The sequence below is a fragment of the Cataglyphis hispanica genome, chromosome 1, assembly GCF_021464435.1.
Source record: "Cataglyphis hispanica isolate Lineage 1 chromosome 1, ULB_Chis1_1.0, whole genome shotgun sequence".
Lineage (NCBI taxonomy): Eukaryota > Metazoa > Arthropoda > Insecta > Hymenoptera > Formicidae > Cataglyphis > Cataglyphis hispanica.
Genome location: NC_065954.1, coordinates 11,298,783 through 11,319,649, shown reverse-complemented (window position 1 = coordinate 11,319,649; position 20,867 = coordinate 11,298,783). Strand labels below are relative to the sequence as shown.

At 37.7% G+C, this 20,867-nt stretch overlaps 2 protein-coding genes across 3 annotated transcripts in view; both read left to right on the top strand.

Moving 5' to 3' along the window:
- LOC126849353 (uncharacterized) overlaps positions 1–17,329 on the top strand; it is a 202,239-nt gene extending 184,910 nt beyond the window's left edge. Inside the window, exons 11-16 of one of the 2 annotated variants that reach the window (XM_050591114.1) lie at positions 10,983–12,672; positions 12,756–13,093; positions 13,198–13,349; positions 13,655–13,936; positions 14,076–14,255; positions 14,457–17,329. In XM_050591114.1, coding sequence (XP_050447071.1) covers positions 10,983–12,672; positions 12,756–13,093; positions 13,198–13,349; positions 13,655–13,936; positions 14,076–14,255; positions 14,457–14,571 — 2,757 coding nt within the window. In that variant the 3' untranslated portion in view covers positions 14,572–17,329. Of the gene's footprint in view, positions 1–10,982; positions 12,673–12,755; positions 13,094–13,197; positions 13,350–13,651; positions 13,937–14,075; positions 14,256–14,456 lie in introns of both variants that reach the window. The other variant, XM_050591105.1, reaches the window with a different exon arrangement.
- Positions 17,330–17,881: 552 nt separating this feature from the next.
- LOC126850848 (cilia- and flagella-associated protein 298) overlaps positions 17,882–20,867 on the top strand; it is a 52,714-nt gene continuing 49,728 nt past the window's right edge. Inside the window, exons 1-5 of the mRNA XM_050594253.1 lie at positions 17,882–18,020; positions 18,648–18,797; positions 19,439–19,524; positions 19,611–19,781; positions 20,087–20,302. Of these exons, the coding sequence (XP_050450210.1) occupies positions 17,882–18,020; positions 18,648–18,797; positions 19,439–19,524; positions 19,611–19,781; positions 20,087–20,302 (762 nt within the window). The remainder of the gene's footprint in view (positions 18,021–18,647; positions 18,798–19,438; positions 19,525–19,610; positions 19,782–20,086; positions 20,303–20,867) is intronic.

The window sequence follows — 20,867 nt, the reverse complement described above, 5'->3', positions numbered from 1 at the left end:
CTGGACATTATAATTATACTAATTAAATTTAAATATAAACCTATCAAGATATAACACAATATAATTATTTAATTAAGATACTAATGATTGAATTTAATTCTTAATCTTTTTAATCTATATATGATTTAATTTATATTCTTTTTACTTTATCGCGCGAAGATTAGTGTTGTCGATATTTTTTTTACACGTTATTAATATTGCGAATAAGAGGAAATATTATCAATTTTAAGAAAACCCAGACAATAAAATTGATTGTCTCAAACTTGTTAACTCGCCCTTAGGAAAAGTGTAATTATATTAAACGAACGCGCTTCTCGACAGTGATGGAGAAAGGAAAGGAGAGCGACACATAGGAGTATCATCGACGTTCTATCATCGCGAATACAGGAGCAAGCAAGCCGAGGGTAATTATTTGCCGGCGGTAGCCAGTTTTATGTGGCCTTTTACCGCGACACATACACGCGATCACACGCAGATACACGTGTCGAGAAGTCGAGGGTATACGCGGCGAAAGATGGGAGGGAAAGTCCGAGTGAGATTTCTCGACCGACTCATTAATTGGTAAAGAATTAATTAGATCAGACAGGATCGTCGTTATAAAACATGCTCTATCCACTACTTCTTCTTCCTTTTTTCTTTGATATTTTTTTTTTTTTTTTCCGCGTTTCATCATATCTCTTCCGTCCTTCTACTTCACTTTTATCCCCTTTGCATTGCTGTAAAATTTCTATACGCACATCCCACACTTTTCTTCTTTTTATCAGTTTTAACTTTTTCCATATGTGCACATGATTTTCTCATTTCACACTTAGCTTTCTTTGAACCGTTTCGAATGCGCATTTCCTTTGCCTCTTCTTTTTCTTCTGCCTCTTTCAGTTTTTATTCTCTCTCTCTCTCTCTCTCTCTGCCGATCTTTTCTCTTTTTACATGTGCGTATCCACCGCCCATTTTCCCCTAGTTTTCTCTTTTTCCTATGCAATGTATTTTCTTTCCTCCCGACGCTCTCTCGCATTCAGAATGCGTTCAACGGGGAGTGGCGGTGCATGTAATTATATGTACGCACCCGAGTTGCCGGCATCGACTTCGCTGGTGTGTAAAACCTGAAAACTGGTTCGGTACACGCAACCGCGGAGAACGCTGGCAGACTGCGCGGCACGATTGCACCTGCATGTTGCAGCCACGCCGTTAGCGGCAGGGTGCGACGGTAATAATACCGCGATCCTCATCCGGGAATTTTTTGCGTTGGCAGAGGGTTGACAGCAGCAGTTGTTTCAGGGCCCAGTTTACTTTAGCAGTATAAAAAATTGATGATTTTTTATTTGTTTTGAGTAATATTAGAAATTGATCTTTTCTATACGTTCTTATTTGATCTTTAAACATCGATTTTTAAATCTTGGATTATTAGCAGTTTTTTAGCTAGACATAATTATATTAAAAACGGATGGTTCCCATTTTATAATCTTGTTTTATATTTTTATTCCAGCAAAAGAGTTGAAAATTGCGTGAAAGCTAGAAAAATAATCGATAACACCATTCATTCGTGTCGTATTAAAATGTTTCAGAGAATATTCTAGTATCAATGAATAAATTCTCTCATTATAAATCCTTTGATTTATCCGATGTTATTGACATCATTTTATAGGAATAATATAAAATTAGCATATCTGAGAGTGTGAGAATGCGAGTCGCAGGTTAACGACGAATTATTTAAATTATTGCTCTACTGTGACATGATTGATTTATCGTGACTTAGGTTTTCTTCTTGTTATTATTTCTTGAGGGAATTATTATTCGCGGCTTTTCCGAAGTATCTTCACCTCTAATCTCTTTGAAGAGATCGAGGATTATTGAGACAGGGACAACAGGGAACGAAGTAATCATGATGATGACGATAATGTATTTCTCTCTCTCTTTCTCTCTCTCTCTCTCTCTCTCTCTCTCTCTTGCGCGCAAGTTGACAGGAGCAAACGACAATCGACATTCCTTCGATCGCGCAAACCGGTTGCCATAAATTCGCGCGAACGAATGCGGCTTGCCCCGTTTCAACGTTTATGCCGTAGCGCACTTTTTCCCTTGGTACGACTACAAATCGTGCATTCGAAAAAATGCAGTTATTCATGCGCAGCTTAAAATTTAGCTTCGCTAGATAAACATTTATGTACAGCATCACATTGCCAGGTTCATCATACTTTCGATTCCTTGAATTTTACTTAGCAATAATTTATCTAGAATTTATATATTTTTGCTAATAATTTTTGGTGGTTTGTCATAAAAATTCTTAAAATAACGTTTTACTATCTGTCATCCCTCTGAAGCTTATTTCATGTTGTTCTCTAGACTCTTAAATTTTCTATAATTTATACGATAGAATAAATATCTCGATATTTTTTTAATTAAAGAAACAAATTAATTTTAAATTGGTCCAAATAGATTTTATATAAAAAGAATATATGGGAGACTTGACGATATTTTTATCTATAAACACACGAATGTGTTATAACTTTATATTGATATGTGTTTCTCGTGGCTCGCCTTTCATGCCATCGTACCAAGACGTTAACAAGTTTCGCGTTCTTATCTCTGCGCAAATTAATCCTGTTACAACCGTTCGACTTATGCTACGTGTCGTGTGAGAGAAAATTATCCGCTCTCGGTAATTAGCGCGTTCGGAATCGTGCCGAAAGCGTGTCATTTCTTCTGCGAATACGTAGAAAGTGCATATCCTCGGACGAACGGGATGTCGCTCGGCGACACGAGAGAGATCCCATGACCCGGGAGCGCCTTATCGGGGGCGATTGCTTCTATAAGGTGGCATACCGTAGAAATTGTACGATCATTAGCGCGAAATAAATGTCCGCTTGTTACGCTCGTGCATAATGCGCGCGCGCATTTCTATGTCGCACCGTTATAACGATCCGAACACGTTAAGACGCGGATCTAGTTTTTTAATAGACTACCGGTACATGACCACCTGTATAAACGGAATAAATCATTCACCGGGTATCGGAATGGATTATCCCAACTTTTGTGGCATTTTTCCAAGAATTTTATAAACATTAGCTTCGTTGTCATATTCTTTTCATTGTTCACTATGTTTATATAATAATGAAATAAAAATGTAGAGAGACTTATTCCGTTCGGGCTGTCATGGGAATTGGAATAATTCTAACCAGGTGTGTTGAGAGATTCTTAGCCTAGGTATTCAATGCGCAGTCATTCGCGACGACGATGGTGGCGGTTGCTGTCAAATCGCGGTGCTTTATTTACATTTGTTGCAGTTAGGTATATCGTGCGACCAAGAACCGGCTGGTGTATTACCATAAATTTCCATCGGACCGTTCAGAAGCCAATTAGCGTAAGTCACACCGATGATGAAGACCGCGATACCGTTTGCGCTCGCTTAAATCAACCAACTGCCGCGCGAAACCGTTGCACCGCGTCGTATCCACTTAAATGTGATCAACGTATCTATGTCGGATTAAAAAGACGCAACATTAAAGTTTTGAAAGTTGAATCGGAACCGGGACTGCTGATCCGTGATTACCGCCATTCGTAGCGGAGAGAGAAATCGAAGTCATCAAGAGGTCGATAAATTAATATAGATAAGACATAAATTTTTTTTAACCTTGAAGAATATCAATTGTGTTCACATGTTATTGTGGAAAATTTTTCGAACCTGATTTAGTATTTCAGACTTAATTTATAATCATAACCGGTTTTCAATTTTTTATTAAATACAATTTGTGTTTTTTTTTTTTTTTTTCAATATTAGGCAGTAGATAGAAGATTATTTTCACGTTGCGTCTATGCGAAATTCAATCATAAATCTTGTGGTTTTCTTCACATTGCGTTTTACATTCTTGCAAATCTTTATCCTAGACAACGTCATATAAGTGGCGCGTCGATGATAATGAATAACAATAAAAAACCGCGGTTAGTTTTCCCCCTTTTTATGTCTTTCCTCGGAAATATTTATCTGCACACGCACACACACATACACATAAAAACACATATAGTTTTTAGTGGATCGTGGATACGTCACGCGCGTTAAACAAGTGTCACACATCGCTTCAAGGCAAAGGGACGAGAGCCGGGATGTGCCGCGCGAGATGATTTCTCTCTCGCGAGAGAGAGAGAGAGTCAAGAGAGAAGCCTCGGGAGAGAAACGACCGACGGCCAGACAGCGCGGCGTCGTCGTGAGCGAAGCCTTGGCGAGGCAATGACGTTCTCTCGAGATCATATACGCAACATGGGATCAATCCATTAAACATTTCTAATCATTTTTTGAAAAACAAATATGATTGAAATAAATTCTACTTATCAAGTTTCGAAAAATTGAATATCTGTGTTGATATAAGTAATACTGTAAGATATTAAGAATTTCATTTATTAGACTAGATCATTTTTATCATTAAGTTCAGCATAAAAAGAGAATGTGATCATTAATTTTTTGTTTATTTATTTTTTGCTTATTTATTTTTTACTTATTTTATATGATTTAATTTTAGAATTTTATTTTATTGTTAATTTATTTAAAATACAGTGAAATTCTATGGTGAAATTGTCAGCAACGAGATGTATTGCCTATAATATTGGTCGGACTCGAGTGCCTCCGTTGCACCGGATGTAACCGCGTGCCATTTACATAAAGTGCGTGCGTGCATCGGGAGGAGAAACTCCTACGAGGCGGAGAATTATCGCTGAAACGGACGCTTCCTAATGCCTTCCTCGCGATTGGAATGATCGATCGACCGACTTGGCGAGCTGGTTTCTCGCAAACGAGGATTTACTCACCGTTAGTGCGTCACCCTCGAGCGCTCGTTAGTTAATGATACCGGAAGTGAAGGACGATGGGAGAGGTGACGATGGAGGCGGTCGGGATTAGCGAGGCGTGACGCGAGTATCACCGTGCAAAGTTCTCTTGCGAGGATTTTTCAATGAGAAAACTTCATAGGAAAACACACCAATACATGCATTTTAGATTTGTACAAATCCATAATTTTAAACAAAAGAAAATCCATTTTTGCTTTCAGTTAAGAGATAAAAAGGATATTATTTTGGCTTCGAATTAATGTTAAGAATTTTTTTATTTTTTTATTTTTCTTATAATCATTTTTTATTAATTCTTTTGTTTCTAAATTTTATTATTATTTATATTACTTATAGTTAAAGTCTGATATAAAATAAGTATTTACTTATTCGACTTTCGGAATTGAAGATCCGAAGTCCTCTTACTGATGAATGACACATAAATATTTTTGCGGTCCCTGTTCCTGGCCGGCAATTTCTTGACGTTAAGCTAATTGAATTTCGTGATATACGCTTCGTACAATGACGGGCCATTCGTACTCGTTAGGACGCTGCAAATCGAGTGTCACTGGTCGCGGTAGGCCGCAAGCTCCTATACGGTGGTGAGCCGCGGTGGTCGTACGGCCCAAATTTAGAACCATCATAGAGCGATGACCCAGATTTTCGGACGCTTTCGTTCGCCGTGGGTGGTACGCGACAAAAATTCTCCGCCCGCGTGTGTTGCATATCGCCATGCTAAATTTAAATCTCTCAGGCCTTTCGAATTAATATAAAATACACTCGAGGAAAACTTCGAGAGAGTTTTGATCTTCGTGATTTATATATTATCGAAAGGAAAATCAGGACAAGAAACAATAGAACAACGATGCTAAATCTTTTTTTAAAACTAGATCAAAACTGAATATTGTGGAAAAAATAGAATACTGTTAAAATAAATATGTATTAATATTTTTAACTCTCTTTCTCTCTCTCTCTCTCTCTCTCTCTCTCTCTCTCTTTATATATATATATATATATTTCTTTTTTTTATGTTCTTTGCGTTGACTGTGTCGTAGAAATTTCTGTTTCGAGAAATTTAATTTCAAAGATCGAACAGATTGCGTGAGCAAAAACTGTTCGCGCTCTTTGCGAGCATTGTCGATTCCGCGAGTTAAAATTCTCGATTCGAAAGTATGTTATCGTCAGGTTTGCGAACGAGACGGCGACAAAAGAAGTAGAGGAGATCGACATTCCAGAGATTTCCATTCGATCGCAGAGCCTACGATCGTGAATTTCTTCATTGACAATCGCGATTCAGTGACAGACGCAAGAGAATCGTACGGTTCGCCGTGCTGTTCGTTTTTCTTTTAAGCGAAGCATCGAATAATCTGTGCGGTTAGCAACGTATCAACCGGTCGTCATTGAATTTGTAGCCGCGACCTCTTTTTGCTCAGCTGGTCGTCTGGCATCGCGATTTCCTTCTTTCGTGGAGCAGCAACTTACTTGATCGCGCGGCTCCTTTCTTCAAAATAAAATCATGAATTCTTGATTTAATAAAATTGCAAACATCGATATTAACATGAACAGAAAAAAAAATTTACTTTATTAAATTATCATCAGATATATAATTTTTATTAAATTATTATATAGAATTTTATTAATATTATATTATACAGAATTATAATTGTAGAAAATTTGCATTAATTGACATTTTTATATAATTAATAATTACAAATTGAATAAATTTTTTTTACTATATATTTTTTTCTGACTTTACTAATGAATTCATCAAGATATACATTTAATTTTACACATTATGAAAAATATGTTATTATAATAATACAATGATAACGGAGACATAATATATATTTATTATTAAATTCATAAATATGTATGTAAAATTATTATTATTGATTCATAAATTTAACTTTATTATTTATTATTATTTTTATAATTTAATTGAAATATCCTTTACGCAATAAGTTCCTTCAGACACATATTCACGCGTATATCTCGGATGTCGAACCGCGCGGACCTTTGGTGAAAAACAACAGGCGGAGGTTTGTTCAACCTGCTTAGACGGAAGTGACGTCGGTCATGCACACGCGGGGCGACACGGCTCGTTGAGTACCGCGCGGAAATAACTCACGTATGAGGGTATCGTCACGTCTCTCGCAGTAACACGCCGGAACGGAAACGCGGATACGTGCATACGAGCGAGCGAATGGCGTAAGTGCCGAGCGGATGGTAATCGCGCGCGAAACTTATGAGGGAGAAAGAAGAGATCTTTGAAAGAAAAAGGGAAAATCGATGCCGATGTACGGCGCACGCGATGCATTACGAAAGGTTCATCCTCCTCTAACAAAATATCGGAGAGGATGTCTATCGATTCTTCCGCGACGTAAATGTACAGTCTTCGTTATTGGCTCGTAAGATTTCGCCCTTCGTCGATGCGATGCTTGCATAATATCCGGCGATATATCGAGGAGAAGCTGGCAATATGACGTGAGATAAAAATCATCGAGAGATTCCGGCTCTCCTTTAGAAGAATATTGAATATTTTTATATAATTTCTGTTTTTCATTACACGCACACACACGTACACATAGAAAATAAAAATCTATATAATTAAGGGATATGAAAAGAAATTAATCGAGAATATAAAGAGAACAAAAATTTATATAATTTTTATTTTTCTTTACATACATACAAAGAAAAAAAAATAAAAATCTACAATTAATTGGGGCGTAAAATTAATCGAAAATATAAGAATAAGATTTATATAATTTCCGTTTTCTATTACACACACACACAAAGAGAAAATGCCGTAACATAAATTTAAACAATTTAAGATTGTGTAACATAAATTAAATTTTACAGACTAAAAAAATATAATTATTTTATGTCAGCTTTTCTTATAAGTATTACTTATTATAATTTATGTTACGAACGCGCGAGAATTAGGTTCATCCTTCTTCAGGATTTATTTTACTCCGGAAAATCATCATCAGCAATCACACACCCGAGAGCTTTTCGCTTTACCGTTATCCGTCTTCCCGATCGTAGTCCGGGTCCCAGTCTTCACGGATTGCTCTCGTTGCTTTCGCTTCCCTCGTCACCGAGAGAAGAGAAACGGACACGGTGACCCCTGTGACTACATACATCTCGTCGAGCCTCCCTAAAGGTGACTAAGCCGAAATAGGCGTCTTTTCGTGCGCGCCGAAGACGGTTGGCTTTCTAACAATGGGACCGACATCGCTTCTCGTTACGAAACTTGACGCCTTTGTTGTTTCCACGTGGGCACATACATCGACCGACGTAGCGAGAGCGTGTGTAGATGTCACGCGCGCGACCTCACGTGATCCTCGCTACATGACAATGGACCTGGTTTCACCGCGCAACATCTCACACGGTTTGCACGGTGGCACCGCGGGGACCACTTCCCACCCAGAAAAAGATGACGTTTCGAATCTCTCGCTCTGCATCAGGTTTTTCTCACAATAGAGCGTTGCGAATGCATAATCTGCAAAAAAAGGCGACTTGATTTCCAAAGAAAAATTGAGAATAACTTCTTAAAGCGCCGATATCACGAGTGTGAAATTTCTTTTCACGCTTCTCTCTTGTACTTTCTTGTACTAGTCGAAGGATTTCAAATAATGCAAATAAAAAAGTTACATTTATTTTAAAATAGTATAATGAAAGTAAAAAGACTGAGTTCTTGTAAAAATTATGTTTTTATACATAATAGTATTGAAATTAACGAGGGGCAGTGCATTTAATTCTATTATTTCTTTTAATTAGTCTTTCCAATTATTTTTAAATAACACTGTATTAATTACAATATATAATGAAATGGGTAATGATTATTCCGATGATGATTGACGTCAACTTACGCAGCGACACGAAAGCGCATCAGAAATGTACATTTCCGAAGGAAATGTTTTATTTATACGCATGTCGCAGGGCCACCGGAAGGAATAATTAGCAGCGCGAAACTAGTTTCGCAATTCTTCGCCTTACATCGGCGCGAACCTTGCCTCGCGGATATTCATCAAAGACGACGTTTGTCACCGAGGTCGTCGTCGTCATCCGGTCGATTTTATTTCCGTCGCAATAGGGTTTCGTAAGCCCTGTCTGTGCCCGCAAACGTTAGGCCAATCTTTACGTCGCGCGAAATGCACTCCGAAAATCTTAAAAATCTATTTTCTACCGGACGCGCCCACGTTTCCCTCTTATTTCCCGGCTAATATCCGCGCGTGCAATGCCGCGATGTATTTTTATTCGTGGCCCACATCATCCCCGGGGCGAGAAGCGTTCTGGTTCATTATTATCGACTCCTCTCGCGTAATCGAACGAGGAAGGAGAGAGAGAGAGAGAGAGAGAGAAACGTCAGAGACGCGCGAAAAGAGACGAGTCTCTCTCTCATTTCTCTTTTACTTTTACTTTTCGTTCACGACGAAGATCGTAAAACTCATTTCGAGTTCTAGCACTCAACGCGACGAGATCGAGTTTCAGTAAATTTATATTTTTTACGACGTGTATCTCGTATTTTTTTTTGCCCTGAAGACGCCCGCCGCGTTATTCCTATAAAATGGAATTTATCACGGCAATAAAAGCGCGAGATCGTTTCCACCGAACGGAGTTGCACGATTGAATGTCCGCTTCCAAATTTCTCGAGATGAATTAGAAACATACGCTTCAATTAGTTCATCATGGATGACAGCTTGATGATATAATATTACGATATAAATCATTATATAATAATCAGTTGTACATTTTAGAGAGTATAATAAGATAATTTAAGAAATATAGAATATAATTATTTTGGCGTGATAGAAATTTCAAAAGTTTCTTCTTATAATACGTATTTAATCAACGAGTTAAAAACAACACAATATATAATCATATTTATGTCATATTTAAAATTGTTATATGCCGTTTAAACAGAAAATGTATTGATTTTTTGGCAGTTTTAATTTTTTTCTAAACAGCATAATAGTATAATAATAATTTTTTTTTTTTACTTTGATTATGCATAATTAATGCGATTTTTGAGGAATAAATCTCAAGTTTCTCGATCTGTCAATCTCCTTTGCTTAATTTTTATTACACCAGCCGATGACCTCGCGGTTATCGAGCCGTAGTAATTTTATTTTTCTCGTTACCACCGAAGGCAGTAGGAAATGCTTGACTTATGACCTTAAAACCCCATCGCCGATTACGAGCGGTAAAAGTGACTGGCGCACACGGAACACTTTCTACAATTAATTATAGTCCAATACAGCGGCGGATCCTTAATTCGTCGCTACAAATTGATTACGAAGCGCCCCGTCGTCCGTTTAAACATCCGACGAGGATCGTTAATCTCGCGTTACATTTCTCCGATGTTCGTATGGACGTCGCATCGGACAACGTTAGTCACACACCTTTCGAGTCACTTTGTTAGCCCACTGTAATCCCACAGAAGGAATGCGGAGAGGCTTTTACGGATTACAAGCGCCGACCGGTCAGTTTATTATCGTTACTCGACGCTTGCTCAAATCGCACCTTGCACGCGATCGGATTATCCTTCCTATGAAATAAATGGGCTCTGCTCGCCGAAATTGTGCGTGCGAATAAAATTTCCACTCGAATCGAATTTCCGAATCCAGATCGATCTGGATCTGGATCGTGATTCAGACTGGTGAATCATGTTTTGGCACGTTGAGTTTTTGTATGAAAATTTGGGTCAATAAGGATATGGTCATTTATACTTCATTAAAGAATTGGCCATTTTTTATTTATAACTATTATTTATAACTAATTAATTAATAAATTATTGATCAATTAATTTTTATTATAATAATTATTGTTAATTATTAATTAATAAATGTAAATTATTAAAATTGATTATAACTTATATTTAATAATTAATATAAATTATTAATTAATAAATAGATATAAATTTTATTTAAATCCGAATGAGATGAATTTTTTTCTTCAAAATGGAATATGATCAATTTTAATATATTAATTCTATTATATTTGAAGAAAAAGATCCAGATTTGACTAATATATAACTATTATTATATAATATATTCTTTTTATATTATTTATATTATATTCTTTATGAATTATTATGAATTACTATTTATTATTGAAAAAATACAATTAATTAAGATGCATTTTAATTTAAATCGCATTTTCGGTTATAGGGCGACGGTGGTGGTGACGAATCTGATGAGGACACGCAGTGCGCCCTGAGTGAGAACTGGACTTTCGAGAAGAAGACGAGACGTTGGTCCCGCATAGTCGACGTCACGCAGGCGAACGTTGAGAGGCTGCAAACCATTGCCGGGCAGAACGCCGCGTCCGAGGAGGAATCTGTCGAGGATCGTCTGGAGGCCGAGGAGGCGGAGGACACTATGCTGGAGAATCTACGATACGGTAGCCTGCCACCGGGTACTCTCCCCGACGAGATAGGTCCGCGATTTCGCAGAACTGGCTCGGAGAGGCTGCGGGACGGGGCGAAGGCCTTCCTGAGACGCGTGGAGTCCCTCAAGTCGCGACGACGGAAGCGTCAGAATCGCGATGGGGTTGTAATCAGCGGACCTCAGGTGCTCGACGTTATGTCTATGCAGCAGAAGATGAAGGAACTGAACTGCGTAGACGTGTCGCCCACGGGACCGGCGCCGGTGGCCTTCAACGATCTCCTGTCGCCTAATCAGATTCCCGGTTCACCGGTCACCTTGCCGGCCACTCCCTATCACCTGCCACCGTCGCCTCTGACGAATGCACCCAGTCCCTTCGGCGACGACTCGTCAAGCTACTGTTCGGACGGCTCGCAGGGTGGCGGACCGACGCCGACACCGATCCGCACGAAGATGAATCGCGCTCGCCGATTCCTACATCGCGGCAGGGAGGATCAGGGCGCGCTGAGCGACTCCGAATGCCAGCCGACCAACTGGCGGCACCGATACTTTCGCGATGCTAACAGCAATCACGCCAAGGTGTTGGAATTTGTTAACACGCATCCTCAGAGTTCCAAGGATTCACCGGCGAAGAGTCCGGCGATCAATACCCGTGGCGGCAGTCTGAATCTCGGCAAGGAGTCGCAGAGGTATCGCGAGAAGCTTGTTCAAGGCAAAGAGGCAGCGTCCTTGAAGCGGGATGAAAAGATGCACAAAAGCTTCCGACATCGCGACGAATACAAAGACAGCAAGCAACTGTCCAAAGAAGTGACGATTTATCGGGAAAAATCCAGGTCCAGGAGCTCGGAACTGGCCGGCAGTCAAGAGAGCGGTTCTACCATGGCTAGCAGAGATTCGGATCAAGAAGAGGAATCGCCCAGACACAAGGGCACCGTCGTCAGGTGGCACAGCTTCCAAAGAGGATCGCTGTATCCTGAACCCTTGGATCCCTTGTGTCCCAGAGCGATGGCTTCCATGTCCTGCGGACAGCTTTTAGTTTTGAGAAAATTGGCATTGTTGAAGCTCACAGCATGCATGGAACGGTATTGTCCGACGCACCGCACTGGCTGGAACTGGGAGCTCCCGAAGTTTATTAGAAAAATCAAGACGCCCGATTACAAAGACAAGACCGTCTTCGGAGTGCCGCTCTTGTTGTCTCTTCAAAGAACTGGTCAAGCTTTACCTAAATGTATCCAGATCGCTCTAAGGTGGTTGAGAGCCAATGCATTGGATCAGGTGGGCATTTTCAGAAAGAGCGGTGTCAAGTCGAGGATACAGAAGCTCAAGATCATGACGGAAACCCAGGGAGACAACATCAATTTCGATGGGCATCAGGCGTATGACGTTGCCGATCTTGTCAAACAATATTTCAGAGAGTTGCCAGAGGCTCTATTGACGAACAAGCTCTCGGAAACATTTATTGCCATCTTTCAACGTAAGTTTTATTTCTACTTTTTTGCTTTGTAGATCGCGCGAAGAAAGAAATGTGATTTTGCAATGAATTGATTCTTCTTGCAGATGTACCGATAGAGTTGCGACCGGATGCTGTACAGTGTGTTCTGTTACTACTCCCAGATGAGCACCGCGAGGCACTGGAGACTCTGCTCGACTTCCTCAACCATGTCGCTAGCAACTCGCCCTACAACCAGATGACAGCTTCGAATCTAGCAGTATGTCTAGCGCCGAGCTTATTCCATTTCAACCACAACAACACGAATGTGACCAACAGGTCAAACAGCGTGTCGCCACGTAGGCGGAAGACCGTGGGTATCCCCGATCAGCGAGAACTGTCGGAAAACAAAGCTGCTCACGACTGTCTTCTGTATCTGGTCAAGATGAATCGTGAATTATTCATGGTGAGTGTACCGAGGCGTCGTTATTCGTTGATCGCGATCTCTCGCTTGCGCTTGTTCCTATCCAAGGCACGAGACAGATCCGGCTCATGCTTTGGTTTTTTTAGGTCTCGTCGGACATGTTGACGCAGTGTCATTTTAATTACATGGAGGAGAGCATTCCGGTCGCGCTGGAGGAACTCGGCTCAGAACTGAAGCAAGATTGGAGAGGTTACTTATATGCTTGCACTACGGCCTTATTGAAGGAAGCGCGAGAAAAGTAAGTACATATTATTATCATATTTATATTATATGTGAAAGTTAAAAAAAAAACAATTATAAATGACATGTATAGAAATTTTTAAAAAAATTCAAGAATATATATTTCAAATATCTAGAAATAGATTTATTAATTGTAAAGCCGTGAGAAATGAGTTGCAAATGAAAAGACACGTATAAATGAAAATAAGACAGACTGAAAAAGACAATACTAGACATCTAACGTCTTTGACAGATATGTCTAAAGAAAATAAAATCGAGATTAAGAGAATGTGCTAAATGAAGACTTATGTTTTGTTTTAGCAGAAGTCGCGGCTGGGTCACGGTAAACAATCCCGCTGATAACACTGTAGAAATGGCATATAAGAAGGTGGGTGACGGACACCCGCTTCGTCTCTGGCGAGTATCAACGGAAGTCGAAGCTCCGCCAAATGAACTTTTACATCGTGTGCTACGAGAGAGACACATCTGGGATCCGCAACTTTTAAAGTACAGACTAGTAAACAAATTGGATACCAATGTGGAGGTCTTCCAATATGCCACCGGAAACATGAGTCCGTTGCCTGCCAGAGATTATTGCGTATTAAGGTGAGTTAATTAAATTATCACTTGTAATATAATTAAACTAAATATTTTTATTGTTTTAAACAGATTTTGTCTTCTATAAGATTTTGGATGATTGTTAAAGATGTTTAAAATCCCTAATTAGTGTAATTAATTTTTTTAGATCCTGGCGGAATGACCTTCCCAAAGGTGCTTGCGTTATTGTCGAAACATCCGTAGAACACCCAGATGCTCCTGTCATGCTCGGCGGGACTCGCGGCATCGTTTTGGCCTCTCGTTATCTTATCGAGCCATGTGGCAGCGGTAAATCCCGCATTATGCATTTATCCAGAGTCGATACAAAGTAAGTAACGTTAAATATCTTTCTGCAAATAATATGCTTTATCTTCTTTAATTTTCTTTTAAAAATGTTTTTCAAAGAAAAAAGTAAATTTATTCGAAATAAATTAAAATTAAATCTTCAGATTTTTGTGTCGATTGAATGATGGAATATTAATATGTGAATTTTATCAAGAACTAAAAAGGTAAAATTATTTATTTTCAGAGGTCGCACGCCTGAATGGTACAATAAGAGCTACGGACACATCGCCGCTCTTCATTTGAGTAAAATCCGCAATTCTTTTAAGCACACTACTGATGGGCCCGAAAGCAAAGTTTGAGAGCAGGATACCGTGCAACATCAGTCGTTGCACGGTTCCACCTCCTCTTCTTCCTCCTCTCCATCTTCCATGTTTCTCCAAGTTCCCGATGAACAACAATACGATCATAGAATATTAAAGGAGGTACGACAGAGCCAGCCTACGATTGACGAAGAATAATCTCGATCAATCGAGCAATTAGTAACCAAAACCCACCGATGTCGTAAGTTAGCTTCATTCAACAATCGGTTTTAGATTCGATATAAGTAACTCGATGTTATCGTAGTAGTAGGAGAATCCTCCGTATGACGTTTAATGTCCAAAGATCTTACCGTCCGCTTGTCGTGAAAATTGTAAGAAACAGGATATAAAAAAAGATAATTGAGTTATCTCATTCAACGGTATTAATAACAAAAATGGCTCATTTCAATAAATCAATCATTTCGAAATTTAAAAGACGACTCATTATTTTTGCAATTCTAATATTGTCGTTGTTCTAAAGTTCATAAATTTTATCGATTTTTGGATCGTGATCGAGCATAATCTCTGAAATTGCATTTTGCTACGTTTCATTGATCTGATCGCATTTAATATTAAGAGATCGAGATGGCCGATAAACGTTTCTGGTTGTGAGATAAAAGAGGAACGTCATTCGGTGTTTTCAACGACTATGTTACGACATATATGTTTGGTGTGAGAGTAGCAATTCCATGGGTTTATTCTGTGCTACAACAACTTTATATCTGTGATAAAAATAAGATAAAAGCATGCCCGCGCGAAAAATATATACGACCAACATAAAAATAATAACATTAATAAAATTAATCAAATTTTCTCATAATAACTTATCTGATTAAAGTTCCTGATTGATATGAAAATTTACCATTTCGAGGGTTATTAGAGCAACAGATTTTAATTAGCCAATTTTTTTTATTTTATCTTTTTCAAGTGCAGCGAGATTTTATCATTCTATAGAGATTAAATGACAAATATATTTTTTTTATAACTAATGACATTTTAAAATAAATAATTTCAAAACATTTTGTGGCAATAAAATATCGCTGCATCTCACTCTAAACTGCAGAATGCATTCATCAGTTGCAACGACTGCGATTAATTGTAAGCGAAATCGCATCTAAAGTTAATGACGCGCGCCAACAATGCATGCCCATCTCTAATCAAGATGTTGACCGATAAATGTTCCTGTCAGGCGCCTAAATCAGGGACGAAGCCTAGATAAGGTACTGTTTTAAAATACAAGTTTCATTTCATATGTCTCATATGTTCAACACAAGATATATTTTATATGTTTCTCTTTTGGACCAAATGCCAATTTTTTCTATTGTAGCGTATCACGTTAAGGTAATTGACATATTTGTTGGCAGGAAAATTTTCCCAGGCAGGAAATTTTCCTCTCCCGTAAGTGTTGCCGCACGTAGACGGACGAGTATGTAAATGTCGCGTAAACATGTACACGTGTGTCTATTTATAGACGTGCTTTTATAAGCACGTGTTTGTTACATGTAAAAGAGAGAACCACGTCATCTCACAGTCCGAGTTGCACGAGGTGCTGCTTCACTGTTTAAATCAGTGACGGAAGAAAGAAACAATGATGATATTTATTTTATAATTAAGCGAAAATAACTCGTGGCCGTAATATTTTTCGAAAAAATTGCACTCTGAGATTATTCTCTTTTTCCTTATATCTGTAATACCAAATGATATTATCTCGACTTTTAATATTTTTAATTACTAAGATATTCAGAGCTTTTCTTATATTTTGATGAAATATTTTAATAATACCTTACACGTGCAGTGCATTTATATAAATAAAGCAGTTCTTTTTTGCAGCTCTGCTCATTATCATAGAATCGTAGATTTTGCCGAGATCGTGATCGCCGCGGCCGTTCGAGCAATGCGAAAAGATTTTGAGTAAAATGTAGATTTTCAAATCTTGTTGTTTCATCATACGGGTGACGGACAAGTTCACTCGGTATGAGAAATTATCATTGTTACTCGTGTCAATGTTAAGAGTTAAGATTAAAAAAGAAAGACATCTGTTTTCACTGTGTCTCTTTGGAATCGTCGCGAGTCGATTAATTTAGGATGTGCGTTTAAGATGTTTAATCGTTCGGCATGTTCATATGCAACAATTACCATAGGGACCATCTCATGCACGTAATAAATAATTTGACGAAATGTCATCCGCGCGAAACTGATGAATGTTAAGGAAGAGATGTTAAATATATAACAATTCAACCACGTAATCAATCGCAATATTCATTCAAAATATACCAAAATGAAATAGATTTACCATCTCTTCTTTTCCAAATTAACATGATTATAACGTTTATCTTCCGTTTAAGAATTCACTTTCGTCGAATAATTTGTTACGTTCATGGACCATCTTTGCTCGGACCCCAGACAGGAAATGACCTGCGCATGATGCACCTCATCGAATCGAATTTTAAGTGTATTTTAACGTAATACTAGTCACTTACATGATAGCCGAGAGTTACGAATTACAATATAAAGGTACCATAAAATTTTATTGCGCAGCGTGTGTTGCGCGCACCGCGCGAGAATATATTTAAAAATATAGTTAATATTGTGCTATATATTATACATATATATACATTATATATTGATGTTAAGTAATCATACGTAAATATATCATATTTTTGTGTCCAAAAACCGCCAGTAGAAACGTGACGGTCGAATAAAGATGCCGTTGGCGTTTTCTTAATATTTGTAACTATATGTATATATATATATATATATATATATATATATATATATATATATATATATATATATATGAACGTCTTTATTCTTCTAATCCGTGTTCCACTAGGATGTAAATATGTATATTATAAAGATAAAGTAATGAACAACACAGAATTGTATATTTATTAATAGCTGCTGCGTCTTCCTATTATCGTTTTACCTCTCTCTCCTTTATTTGTTTGCCTTTTTTTATTTTGTCAGACATTTATCAATTGCGTCAACTTTACATTCTAATCGCTCTCGCACCAATAATCAACCGTGTTCCGGGTTCTCTCATTGTTTAATCGATAACGTGTGTTACCATGGACGATGCATCCCGACGTTCAGACTGTTTTTATCAGGTGAATATACGGATTACGGATGTTTAGTTTCTCATGACAAGTCGCTGATGCACTTGGCAGAATTTACTTTGCGGGGCAGATTATATACGAATAATATATTCATCGTTCTTCTATCAGATATTGCGAGTTAATTAAAGTATCAAAAACTATATATTAATCTTTATAGAAGTTTTGGTTCTATTTGAAAATTGTAATTCAGCAAAATGGTGAGATTGCACGTGAAGAAAGGTGATGAGAGCCAATTTTTATATGACACCAGCATTGAGACAAGTGTCGACGATGTCATACGCGATATCGCGATAATCTACAATGGTCGTTTGAAGATTTCAAGGATCTGTTACGGTAAATATCTTTGTAAGAGATAGCAAAGTTATTTTAGATACATATATCAGTAAGATTGAAGAAATATTTTTTTAAAATCTCGGGTTACATCAGGTATCTTAAAACGTTGGTTTTTTTTGTTTTTTTTTTTCTCATATTTCTACATTTTAAAAGTTTTAAATATGAAGAGAAAAAATTTCTTTTGTGTCTATTCTCTCTGATTGCGCAAAACAAGTGTGACATAAATGAGACTTTGAATATATGCTGTCTTAATCTCGATATACATTCTTCTTATATAAAGCAGATATTCCGTTCACTCAAGTTTAGCACAGCAGCTTTCGACTCCTTTTACGAGCTTTTTGTGGCATTTATGGGAATCCTGGCTTCACAGCCGGGATATTAACGCGAGAAATCCATTAGCGATTATCTCCTCGGGATACAGCCGCGGCTTGTAATAACAGCGTGTAATAAGAGAGATCCGGAGGCCCCCCTCGAGTTTATGAACCCATCTATTCTAGGCCGTGTGTGTAATATTAGTCACACGTTGCGCGGGATAATAATTATACGAATACTTGTACTTGACACCGGTTGGTTGCCCTCTCGTTTATTCCTTTACACGCGTCTCTCTCTCTCTTGATTGAAAAATAGAGATCGATGAGCTAGCTAAGCACGGCACGATGTTACCACCTGAGATAATGGGCCTCACAGACGAGCAGGTCGAGGAGCTCAAACTCAAGGACGAATGGGCTGACAAATGTTCGCCTATGGGCGGCTGGATTTTCCACAAAGACAAGATCGGTACGTGACACTACTCGCCAGCATCGGATAATAATGGTTTTAGAAAAATATCTATGAATAACTTGCGGCATAATTGAGATTGCGAAACTTTTGCAAGGATTTAAAAGGGAGAAGGAGCTGTATTACAGACGAGGGAATCATGAATAATTTTAATTTTAACTTTAATTATTAAATAACTTGAAAAGATAGATCATTATTTTATATACATTTTAACAGTGTGAACAAAATTAAATTATATCACGCTATCCATATATGTGTATCATTTTTTTCAATACTTTTATATTTTCGAACTTTCCTCATTTAGGAAAAAATATTTTCGCCCTTTTGATAATTTTAACAAAATTGCAAAATACTTATTGCGAAACTATTTCGCTTTTTAAAGATATTTTCATAATGTTTTCATAAGAGTTGCCCGATGATATTGTAATTATTTTTTTAATAATTGATATCGAACCTATCTCTCTCTCTCTCTCTCTCTCTCTCTCTCTCTCTCTTTCTCTTTCTCTTTCTCTCTCTCACACTTTTGTTTTAAAAATATTTACAAAACAGTAGAATGTTTTATAAAAGCATGCAAATAAACATTATTCAATAGTGCCTGTATTTCACACGATGTATTCAGACTAAATTTAGACTAAACGCAGGTCGTAGGAATGGTAGACAGCCTAACGAAAAGATGCAGGAGGTGTTGAAGAAAACTATCGAGGAAGCACGTGCTATGACATCAAAAGTAAATACAATTTGATTTGTTACATTTCACGTTTTTAATCATAGTTGGATTTATAAATTCTTTGATATTATTTTGCACAATCATAGAAATTAGTGCAACAAGAGAAATTGGTCACGCAGAAGACAGTTCAAGAGGCTCTGGATATATTAAGAGGTGCCGTGACGATCGTTTATCCTATGGGACTTCCGCCCCACGACGTGATACGTAAAGAATTTGAGAATACTGAGGATCTCACCGGTACTCAAGCATCTCTCGAGGTACACGCTTTTGAAAATTAATAATCAATATACAGAAACAATATACGAAACAACACAATGGTTTAAAAAATCTTATTTCTTAAACATTTTTTCAACATTTTTTAATGTATTGATTTTCAACATTTTCTAAACAATGTTAGCAAACACTTTAAAAGAGAAATCCTAATTTTTTGTTACATATATAAAACTATTATTTGGAGAAAATGCTTTACTTAGAAAATGTCTTTAGAACTTTTGCTTGAGAAAAGTAAGTAAAGATTGACGACATCTTCATGGGGATTTAGAAAGGTGTACATTTGTCGCAGGTAATCGATGTGCAATTGGCTGAACTGTGGTTCTCCGGAAAGGAGTTATTACCGGGGAAGAAAATGAAGGATTTCGTAGGTAATAACGAGAAGACCAAGTTGATCGTAAAGCTACAGAAGAGGGGATCTGGAAAACCGGCGAGGGAGCCGCTAATGTCAGAGGACGAGCGGAAAGAATTGATGCTGCACGCGTATCGTCGTCAGGAACAGCTGAAGGTAAGTACCTTCGCATGATGAGTATTTCCACGATTCATCCACAAGATAATGTGTTTTAGTCTCTAACTGCCATTAAAAATAAAATAATTTCAAATACTTATTTTGGATTAATTTTGGAATTTTTGATCGAATGAGATTATCAGACAATATTAATGATTATCAACAACTGGTGATTCTGTAATCGATCTTGACGCGTTCTGCTTTACCACCAACTATTTATTCAAAAATCAATAGAAATGTGAGGATTATAAATAGAGATAATAGTAAAATTTTTCCAAGAAATTACGCAGTTTATTAAAAAACAAACTGATGTGATATGCAAGTATATATTATAAAATGAATCTATTTAATAATTCGTGAAATGAGAACATACGTGCTTCTCTAATCGCCTTCCATCTATGTACTTAAAAGGGGATAGTACATACCTATCGATTACACGTGCGTCCTTTACACGCCCTGTAAATAGTATCAAAGTAGGTAATTTATTTCTGAAACAACTCGCGAGTCTGTTTGAAGTGATACGAATCTTCTCTTAAGTCACTTTACACTGACATATGTCTTTTGC